Here is an 11,763-nt window from a genome sequence, read left to right as displayed (position 1 = left end):
CTAACTCAACTTCAATAGGCTTGACTTGTTAAACTGAGAAAACGAATTATGTGGATTCAAAGCTGCCATGTTTTGAAGCAAGTCGGTGTTTATCTCACCAAAACGATCACCAAACTCTCGGATCTGCATATCCAAAATAGTGTTGAATATATCATAGTTATAGTAATGTTGAGTGTTAATGTTCATCCTTTTCCTTGGATTTCTTGTATTAACATAAGCTTCAGCTATATCCAACTTGACAATCTTATGTTTATCATAAAAAGAGTAGCATTTCTCCACAACTTGATCAAACCCATTTTCTCTAACATTTGTAACAGCTTCCAAGATGTCTTCGTCTTTCCTTTGAAGAGCTTGAGATAATGAATTTGTTAACCCTAAGATCATTGTTATCAAGTGCATAAAAACACAAATCCAAATGTCTTTAAGTATGATAAAAGACCTCTTGCTTGAAGCCAACTATCTCTATTATCACCATCATCTTCGACATACTCAAGCACCTTTATATCCTCTGGAAATAAAGCAATCAAACTCACGATTGTTTTAAGATGAGAATTTTATTGTGTATCTCCAACTCGTACAAGGGAAATCTCTTGGTTTAACCCCTTACCAGTATCAATTTCGTTATTTCCAATTTCTTCTTGAATTCTCTCTTTGTGACTTTCTCGTAGCATATCTTTTCGTTTGCAAGAAGAGTTTACAACAGTAACAACCAAGGCAAGCAAATCAAAGAAGTCCTTAATATCGTCGTATTTTTTTGCAACCGCCACAAGTACTAACTGAAGTTGATGGGCAAAAAAATGTATATAAAATGACGAGTTATTATCACTCAAGATCAAAGCTTTCAACCCATTAAACTTACCACTCATATTGCTAGTGCCTTCATATCCTTGTCCTCTTACCTATTTTAAAGATAAATTAAGCCATTTAGCCAAAGATTCAATGATATAATTAAGACTTAAAGCAAATAAATTATTAAGAAACCTTTTTACCTTTGTGAAAATCCATGTTTTGCAAATAAAGCATCCAAGGCAGATTTAAGACTTAAAGCAGATGTATCCATGGTATGAACAACCCCGACAAATCTTTCTTGAACAACTCCGACTTTGTCAACAAACCTCAAAACCATGGCCATTTGTTCTTTTCTAGAGACATCACAAGACTCATCCACCAACAAAGCAAATACATCATCACCAATTTCCCCAATAATGGATTTCAACACCTCTTCTGCAAAGCAAGTAACAAGATCTTTTTGAATTTCTAGAGATGTCAATTGATTGTTCTTCGGGGCATTTTTGTAATATAGCCTTTTCAATATCACCATTTGTTCTTTCGATTAACTTTAAAGTCCCCAAGAAAATCCCTTTATACATAGACTTTTCTGACTCATCGTTGCCACGAAATGGTAAAGCATTCTCCAACAAGTATCTACAAACTTCAACGTAAGCATTCAATCACATGTGGTACTCGGTCTTCTTGAGTTTTGTTTGCTTATGAAGGGCAACAACAATTGATTGGTTTTGGTTAACCAAATCTTCACATTTTAAACTGCTTTATGGTGAAAACTATTAACCTCACCCTCATGAAGCGTAAGTCTGTCTTTTTTACTCCAACTATTGAATCCCTCCGTCACAAATGCATCCTTCCCATGATTCCCGCCTTGGTATCTGAACAAGTAACAAGGCAAACAAATGCTCTATCTACTTTTACACATTATTCCAGCCACTGAAATTGATCAAACCAAGTAACAACAAACCGTTTTGCTTTAGACCCTATAGCTTGGTTGGAAAGATGTGATCTCGTGGTTGATAAGGACCCCTTACCAAGTATTTCTGTCTAATTTCATCTCTTTGATTTGGGTTATAAGTTATAATTTTGGGCCTCTCTGATGGATCCCAAGGAAGATCGTTAACATCAAATCACATTGTTAGATGCATCATTATTATCGGTTGATGAAGCTTTTCGTTTCAAATATTTTTCCATAATGAATGAGTAATGTAAATCTAAGTAATGAAGCAATGATCAAGTAATCAGTAATCAGTAATGTAAATCTAATCAACATTTGAAGGCTGAACATCATCAACTAAACTAAGTAATCAACTAATGAAGTAAATCAATGATCATTGATCAAACTGAAGTACTGAATATTGTCTACTGAAGTGAACAAACCATCATTGATCATTCTAACATTCTGTGTATTTTTCCATTTTGTCAAAAACAATCATGAATTGATCATTGATGTTAAGTAAAAACAGTTAACAATCAGCTTCAAAGTTCAAGCCTTCAACAAAGTAGTGAAAGTACTAAACTAAGTAATAAAAATGAAGCACTTCAACAGTTCAACTAAAGCCTTCAACAATTCAACAGTTCAATTTTATTCAAGCAGTCAAGCAAAGCGATGATCATCATCAAATTTAAGAGTTAACTTAAGAGTAATCAATTAAAACTACTTAACTGCAACTAATTACTAATGAACTAGAATAATGTAAAATTTTATTGATGATCAACAGATAAGTAATCTAAGATTAAGAGTAAAAATGGATACCTAAAATGGGTAAATCTGAAAATAGAGATCAAAGTCACCAAATAGCCATGTAGAAAGTAAGAATCATTCGAGAATCGTTCGAGTCTTCAAGAATCGTTGAATCGTTCCAATCGCCACTCGATGTCTCGTTATCGCTCAATCGCTGTTGCTACTGGTCTGGACGCATAAAATAAATGGACCTAGGTTGGACTTGGACATGTTTGTTCTTGACTTCACCTTGGCCAACTGCTATGGTTTAAGCCTTAAGGGCTGTTGGGCTAAGCTTAAGTAAGATCTTTGTCATTTGTTTGATTAATTGATTTATTTTGGTCTTTGTTTAATTTAGAACGATTTTTGATTTGGTTTGGGCTTTGTATTTTAGGATTTTGATTTGGCTTTTTGGGCTTTGTTTTATTTGAGTTTTAGTTGCACGATTTGGATTTCAGGAAAATATGGTAGCACCTTCTAAACCGATATGGTTGCACCATTCACAAACCTAAACTTTTTACCCTTCGGCGGAGAAATAATACGGTGGCACGTGCCACCCATACCACTTACCTAGGTCCGTCCGTGGTCGCACCTCAAGGATGCGATAACATTTCCTCGCATCTCGTTGATGCGATAGCCTAAACTTGTTGCATCACAAGGATGTGATAACCACCACTTGTCACATCTCATTGATGCGATAAACACACTTGTCGCACCAAACATATGTGATAATTACAACTCATCGTATCAACAATATGCGATAACTTCTTTTGTTGCATTACAAAGATACGATATCCCCAACTCATCGCATCCAACTGATGCGATAAAAATCGCACTCATCACATCATATAGATGCGATAACAGAATCTCATGATCAAAAGATCATCATTTCCAGAATTTGATTATGCCACCCTTATCCAGTATATCCAGCTCCTGATTATACCACCCTTATTACAAGGATATACCTAGTTCCTGATTATGCGACTCTTATTACAAAGATACACCCATCTCCTGATTATGCCACCCTTATTACCAAAAATACCCATCTCCTGATTATGCCACNACCCATCTCCTGATTATGCCACCCTTATTACCAAAAATACCCATCTCCTGATTATGCCACTTATTACTATCAGATTATAAAATCATAACCCAAAATTTATGCTAAATAATAGCATATAATCATCGCATACTCACGTATGAAACCTTACGGTTTCTTCACCCAAAAACACATTAAACGATGTTTCTCAAAGTAAAACTCACCTTGAAATTTCACGTAGATGAAGACTTCAATTCAGTAACAAACAGTTAAGAAAACTTAACCAGTTCTTCTTCTTCCTTCTCTTTCGGTTTCTGCTTGTTCGAACCCAAAGAACACACACAAAAAACTCTCTACTTTACTTTTTATCTCCTTTTGTTTTTCAAAACAAGAAATAACATATAGGACACACAAACCCACATAAACTCTTTTTAAAGAGTGAGGCGGTGAAGTAAAGATATTCTTTAAAACAAGTTCCAAAACACACCCCTTAACTTTCATCACTTAATCAAAAACAACCCCAAACTTTAATAACCTTTAACACTCGGTTATCACAATATATCCTCCCCTCAAAAGAATTCCATCCCAGAATTCAATCAATCAAACAACTAGGGATGTTTCGCTCTTATTTCGGACTCCAGCTCCCAGGTAGCCTCCTTCCCTTTATGAAATCGCCACTATACTTTCACCAGACTAATTTATTTATTTCTCAACACCTTAGTCTCCCGGTTAGTGACAGCCTCTAGAGTTTCCACAAAGTTCAACGTATCATCAATCTGAATCTCAAGTAATGATACGGTCATATTTGGATCAACAAAACACTTTCGCAAATTAGAGACATAGAAAGTGTTTTGAATAGCGTTGAGTTCTTCTAACAAATCTAACTGATATGCTACTGTGCCAACCCGTTTACTGATTATGGACGACTTAATATACTTTAGACTTAGTTTATCTCTCTTCCCAAAATGCACAATACCCTTCACAGATAAACTTTCAACATCACAAAATCTTCTACCAGAAATTCAACCGGCTTTCAGCGCTCGTCAAGATAGCTCTTTTGTTGGTCATGAGCTATCTTTATTCTTTCTCAGATTTGATCTATCTTTTCGGTCATTATCTAAACAATCTCCAGACCAGCCAACTGTTTCTCCCCCACCTCATTCCAACACAATGATGTTCAACACTTTTTGCCATAAAGAACTTCATATGATGCCACTTGGATGCTAGAATGATAACTATTGATGTAGGGAAATTCAATCAAAGACAAAATGATTCTCCCATGATCCCCCAAAGTTAATGATACAAGATCTTAAAATATCTTCGAGGGTCCGAATCGTTCTTTCACTTTGCTCGTCAGTTTGTAGGTGATACACTATACTTAACCGAATCTAAGATCCGATGGATTTCTAAAAGCTTTCCCACCAGTTGTCCCTGTCTGAAATGATTGACAAAGGAACACCGTGACGAGTCACAATTTCATCGATGTAGATCTTTCCAAGTCCTTTTAATGGATAATTCTCTTTGATCGGTAAAAAGTACGCATATTTTGTCACCTGATCCATAATAACCCAAATGTCATCATATCCTTTTGGAGTTCCTGGCGGTTTCATTATGAAATCCATCGTGATATGATTCCATTTCTACATAGGAATTTCTAAGGATTGCAAATTCTTATAGGGTCATTGATAAGTGTGCAAAAGAATACACTTTAGCACCTAATTATAACTTTATTTCACTTCATCCTACACCTTTCCTAATCATATATTGAGTCTTTTAGTCTTATTTTATGGTTTCACATTCTTTGGAGCTAAGATGCGGGAATGGTATTGTTTTATGAATTTGGTGAATGAAATGCTGACATAAGCATTACTGTAGCCAGTGTGTACGTTGCTAAAGCACTAGACACTGAATATTGGCATAGCTGGCTCAATCTCATTGAATATTTTGAAAAGTCAAGTTTTGGAGGAAGACATCTTCTTGTACCGATAACAGATGATTTTGATAGAAGTTGCCACTGAAAGATAACTTAACCTTTTATACTTAAGCCTGTTTTGTACTAGAGCATCTTTTGTATTACCCATTCCTTAATAACCAATGGTTATTAATCTCTAGTACTTTTGATTCCCCTTTGCTAGTATATATATAGGGGCAATCTTTTGTTTAGTAGTAACATTAGAAACAATATCATTTTGTCATCAATCAATGAAGATTCATCTAAGCTTTGTGTCCTTGTTACTTTTTAATATCATTTTGCAAGTACTTTTAAGTGTTCTTCATCACTGTCAGTTGCTACAACAACCTTTCCAACTTTTTCTTTACTTTTCGTGCAAAATTTACTTTTACGTCATTTACATTCAATCATTTCCATTTATGTTATTTATTTTTAAGCACTTACATTCAGTCATTTTAGGCTAAATACCTTTGTATGGGTGTAAGTGAAGGTTGTGAGATTAAGCCAAGTGTTAGTCGATTATTGTTTTGCTAATAGCAATTTATTTCGCTATTCACAAATAGTATCAATATTTCATCTGGTATTCTTTGACAAATTGACACATGTTATTTTATTCAGATGAGTTGGACATAAAATTAAGACAAATCAAATATTTTTACTAAGTGTGTTATAAAGGCTATAAAGAGTCGCAGTAATCTCATGGGTTGCAAAACTATATGGAAAGGAAGGCAAGATCTGTACTAGTTCGGGATTGATGCATCACCAACTGCACTTCCAACATATGGTCTAATCTGCACTTCCTTGGAAGGCCGTTCAATCCAGTAGCGTTGTAAAGAGTTATTTTTGTAGCAATATTCACTGCACTTCGGTTCTGAAATCCAACTCAATCTTGCATCCATATGATCTTTTAATTATTGTTACATTTCAGTATTGGGTTACCAACTCTCTCAAAGTTATTTTCTCTCTGAAGCTTTATTGCTTCCAAAAAACCCCTTTCGAAAATCTCACTTTAAAGTTAACTTTTGTAACTCTCTTTGCATTTTAAATCTCTATAGACCGATATTTGGTATTACTTACCATTATTACTTGTTTTGGACAATACTTGTAAGTCATGTATATTTGCATGATTTACCTGTTATTATAGCCTTTTGAGGGTGTATATATATATATATATACATATATATATATATACATATATATGTATATATATATATATCCAAACACCAATTTTTGATGTTCAATCTTTACCTGTAGACACGTTAGACATCATTCCACGTATCGTGCAACATCTTTCTTCAACCTCGTCTACCAATAGAATGGTTTTAAATCTCTATACATCTTATTGGTACCTGGGTGAATTGAGTATCGAGATCTGTGACTTTCATCCAAAATTAACTCACGGTTGTTTCCAAGACGAGGCACCCAAATTCTATCTTGGAAACATAGAATTCTATTACCATTCTTTATCAGGGTTGCTAACATTCCTCCAATTCTTTCAGCTCTAACATTCTCTTCTTTAATCACTGGGTTCTGACATCTCATGATCTCGTCAAGAATGTTAGGTATTAAGTTTGCTCGCAATGCAGTGGCTTTGATTATTTCACTTTTTTTTCTTTTCTACTGAGCGCATTAGCCACCACATTCACCTTCCTAGGGTGATAGAGAATTTCACAGTCGTAGTCATTCACCAGTCCAATCCATCGTCTTTGTATCATATTCAACTCTTTCTGATTAAATAGATGTTGAAGACTCTTATGATCTATATAAATCTGGCATTTAGTCCCCAATAGATAATGTCTCTAGAACTTCAAAGCAAAAACGACTGCTACAAGCTCCATATCGTATATAGGGTACTATTTTTCGTGATCCTTCAATTGTCTGGAAGCATATGCAATAACTTTTCCCCGTTGCATCAATACATATCCCATACCCAATTTTGAAGCGTCACTGTAAACTACAAAATTTTTTGACCCTTCTAGCAACGATAATATTGGAGCACTGCATAATCGATCTTTTAACAACTGGAAGGCGTTAGCTTGATCTTTTCCCCATTCATACTTAACGCTCTTTCTTTATAATTTGGTCAAAGGTGCAGCGATCTGAGAAAAATCTTGAATAAACTTTCTGTAATACTCTGCCAAACCTAAGAAACTACAGATCTCAGTAGGTATTATCAGTACTTCCCCATCTTTCGATTGTCTCAATCTTTGCAGGATCAACTTTTACCCCTGCTTTTGAAGCGACATGGCTCAAGAATTGAAATTCTCTTAACCAAAACTCAGATTTTCATAGTTTTACGTTCAACTTCTCTCTTTTCAAAAGTTTTAGAATCAGACGAAGATGTTCAACATGTTTGGCTTCCGATTGTGAGTAAATAAGAATATCATGGATAAATACAATAAAAAATTTATCGAGGTATTTGTCACATACTCTCTTTTCTAGAAGCATATGCAATAGCATTTATATATATACGACACTTTTTCAAATTTCGTCAAAACACCTAATAGTATCCTAAAATTTTGTTAAAACACCTAAAAACATTAAACTTATTGTAACACCTTTAAATATGACGTTTTTTGTTTGGTGCTATAAGTTTAAGTCATATAAAGTATTTTATTAGACCGTTTAGACATTTTAGGAGTCTTATAAAACCAATTTTATTGTAATATCAAAATATTCATAATGCACCTTAACTAACAAACAAAAAGAACCCATATTTTTCATAAGTATAATCAAATATATATATATATATATATATATATAGAGAGAGAGAGAGAGAGAGATGGCTAATCAAATGAGAACTGTTTAGTTTGTGCTAACAGTGAGATCCAACGTGGACCAATCATTCAAGATAATTAATATGATTTCTTAAAATAAATATAAGGGTAAATTAGTAAATTGTACTAAATATTCAAGTTACTTTAATTAGTTTAGAATTCTAATTTTGCATTTAAGTCTTGTCTTTCTCTCTATCTCTCTCTCTCTCTCTCTCTCTCTCTCTATATATATATATATATATATCTCACAAACAGTTCAATTCCTTAGTATGGTTTCAACAAGATCTACCACTTTTTCCTCCTCTACTGAGAAGTTAGCAGGGCTATTCATCTTGGGGAATACTGGTTAGTATATCAAATTTCTGTTAAAGAAAGCCATATGCTTTGATTTTCTAGAGTCAAAACTTTTCTAGATTTCAAATTCAAAATTGATATAGATCTCGAAGAAAAACATTCACACCATTGTTTTCTCATTTGTATCATTTGTTATAGTGTTCTACCTAGCTATCCATCTTCCCCGAACTTTCAAGAAAATCTTGAATTTTAAATTGAAAAACCGGTTCTTTTGACCCTGGAAGTCAAACTATAACTCATCTTCATATCTTTCATTTTCTTGAAACAAGTATGATTCCTTAGCTGGATTTTGGGGTGTAATGAACCAGCCCTGCTTTGGCATTATTCCTGTAATACCAGTTTCGCGTTTCTTGAACTTTTTTCGGTTTCAGATTTGTTCCATTTGGTCTTTTTGACATCAAAACTCAATCCAATTGTTACCCTTTTGTAGCTATTTATCGAAGAATTCGACCATCCATTGCCCAAGAATTGTCGCAGCTAGGAACACGGCTGTTTTCGTGAACGGAAGAGAACTTAACGAGAAATATTTAGATCTGCTTGCTTGCCGAGGCCTCCCAATGACCAAAGATAGGTCTTATGTCATCGAAATTTCTGGGAAAGTTGTGGATGAAGACACCAGAAAAGAATTAGACAGTCTCGGCAAGCTTGCTCCAACGTATAGTTTGACTTTTTCTCCACTGACTTTTTTCTTGAACAATAACGTGGTCAAATACAAGTTTGTTGATTAACATGAATATGGTTGAAAGTGTAAAACATGGATTTGGGATGAAGATCCCAAAAGCTATTGCTAAATGAATCAAAGTGAGATCCAACATGATCCAATCAGTTAAGGTTTTGTATCACAGTGGTAGTATAGTGTATTAAGGTTTAGTATCACAATGGTAATATAGTTGGTGTGAGTGGTATCACAGTGATACTCCAATTGATACTACATTTGGTATTAAGTGCATCTTGTATGTATTTTTGGTATCACAACGTGGATTGTCTGTATGTATCTCTTAAATTTATATTATGGATTTGATTTTGGTTCGTTTATAAGGTTTGGGTTGGTATCATAATGGTATCACAGTGATATCACAAATGGGTATCACATTGTGTATCTTTGTGATTACTTGGTACCGGCCGAAATAATGTTCACCGAAGGTCGGAGAAAGAAAGAGAGAGAGAGAGAGAGAGAGAGAGAGAGGAGTTTTAAATATACCTAGAATGCACTCTAATTATAATTTTAACTCAAATTACCAAAATTATTAGTTTCCAAAATTGAGATTGGATCTCACAGTTACCACAAAGTAATCAGTTCTCTCTTGAATGTACCCCTATATATGAGCCTAATCAAATTAGAACTATTTAGTTTGCGGTAACTATAAGATCCAACATGAACCAATCATTCAGAATAATTATTATGATTTTTTAAGATAAGTAGAAGGGTAAAATAGTAAATTGTGTTGAGTATTCAATTTACTTTAATTAGTTTAATATTCTAATTTTGAAATAGATATATGTGTATATGTATATATATATATATATATATATATATATAATATTTTACACACACACACACACATATATATATATATATATATATTAGAATGGACAAGATTACCACCTGGGACCCTCTTTCCCGTCGCCGGCCAAAACGTGCTTTCTCTCCGGTGCGATACTCTACACCGACCCCTTTGTCTGACGCCTCCTTCTCCGCCCATCTCCGACCACCGACCACTGTTGCTTCTTATTCTCTACCCATCTCCAACCACCGACCATCATCTCCTCAACTATCATCTTCACCGGTTCGACTCCCCCTTGTTGAACAACCCAGATTGGTTTCGGTTTTTCATATCCCAAGAAATCTGGTTTCTACACACCCAGATCGATTTCGGTAATTGGTTTTTGTTCATATTTTATTTCAGATCGGACACGTAACCCACATCTTGTCGGAAATGTAACCCAAATATCATTGGAGATGTAACGCAGAAAATATAAGGTTTTTGGATGTAACCTAGATCTCTTTGGAGATGTAAGTTCGAGTGTAATACAGTGGTAACATAGTGGTATCACAACTGTATTCATCAACCAGATCTGGTATCAAAATGTGTATCACAGTGTATTTTTGTCGTTATACGAAGTGTATCACAATATATTTTTGTTGTTTTACGAAATGCAACCCAATATATCAGGTAATTGCTTTACTAAGTGTATCACACTGTTTTTTTCGTTATTTTATTGAGCGTATCACAGTGTGCATCATGTGTTTGCGAATAAGGTTCGTTTTTGCGAATAAGGTTTGTCGGAATAAAGTTCGACGAAGAGAGGAGAGATGATATATAATATTTTTTAAATACCTAAAATTCCCTTTAATTAAAATTTTAAGTCAAATTACCAAAATTTCTAGCTTCCTAATTTAACTATTGATTTGTAGTTGAAATTGGATCTTACAGTTCCCTTGAATGACCCCTATATATAATATATATAATGACCTCCACATATATATATATATATATATATATATATTTATATATTGTTAGCTTACTAAAAAAATATATAAACTTGAATTGAAATAATTTAAAATAAACTTTATCATTTGATAATCATGAAAAATGTATTAACTAATACAAATTATTTAAACCAATCAAAAGCTCTTGTTAGATTAGGTTTTTCTATCACCAAAAGTAATATTGATGACACAATGGTAATCTTTTTTTGTCTTAACTTCTCATTTATTAATGGACGGCTACAAAAACACAAATCACATGATTATAACTAAAATAATATGTTTATTTTTTTTCAAATTATAGATGACTTGTTATTTAATATGATAAGAAGCTTGAATGTTTTATCTTCAACATATAGGTAATCGGCATCAATCTTCAAATCAAATAACTGGGTTTGATTTATTGAACCATAATAGTGGTGGATGAGTGTTTGATAGATAAATATCCATAATCGAGATATACAAACATGGGTGAAGACGGTAGATCACAATACAAGAAGATTGAAGATATAATGATTAAGAAATATTATGTTCACATGTGAAAGCCAATAAACTAAGTAGTCGCCAATGTTCATATAGTGAATATATTGTTCACATGTGTTCCAGTGTGTTCATAAAACAATATCTATATACATCTAACATTTG

General features: G+C 33.8%; 1 protein-coding gene across 1 annotated transcript; it reads right to left on the bottom strand.

Moving 5' to 3' along the window:
* LOC112512939 lies at positions 1–1,321 on the bottom strand. The gene is made up of 4 exons (XM_025119065.1): positions 990–1,321; positions 608–894; positions 440–508; positions 1–374 (listed from the first exon to the last, which is right to left on the bottom strand). Exons 1-4 carry the CDS (start codon positions 1,319–1,321, stop codon positions 1–3), a joined length of 1,062 nt encoding a protein of 353 aa, XP_024974833.1.
* Positions 1,322–11,763: the final 10,442 nt, after the last annotated feature.

The sequence above is a fragment of the Cynara cardunculus genome (genome assembly GCF_001531365.2).
Source record: "Cynara cardunculus var. scolymus isolate 2C chromosome LG 5, CcrdV1, whole genome shotgun sequence".
In the NCBI taxonomy this organism is placed as follows: domain Eukaryota; kingdom Viridiplantae; phylum Streptophyta; class Magnoliopsida; order Asterales; family Asteraceae; genus Cynara; species Cynara cardunculus.
This window is presented reverse-complemented; position numbering and strand designations above follow the sequence as displayed.

Bases quoted from the DNA above. Each gene is read 5' to 3' on its own strand.
- LOC112512939 (XM_025119065.1), bottom strand. From the start codon at position 1,321: ATGGTGATATTGAAAAGGCTATATTACAAAAATGCCCCGAAGAACAAT. The intron at 509-607 runs GTAAGGGGTTAA...CTTTATTTCCAG, and splicing joins AAATAACGAAATTGATACTG to AGGATATAAAGGTGCTTGAG. The intron at 375-439 runs GTCTTTTATCAT...CAATGATCTTAG, and splicing joins TAGTTGGCTTCAAGCAAGAG to GGTTAACAAATTCATTATCT.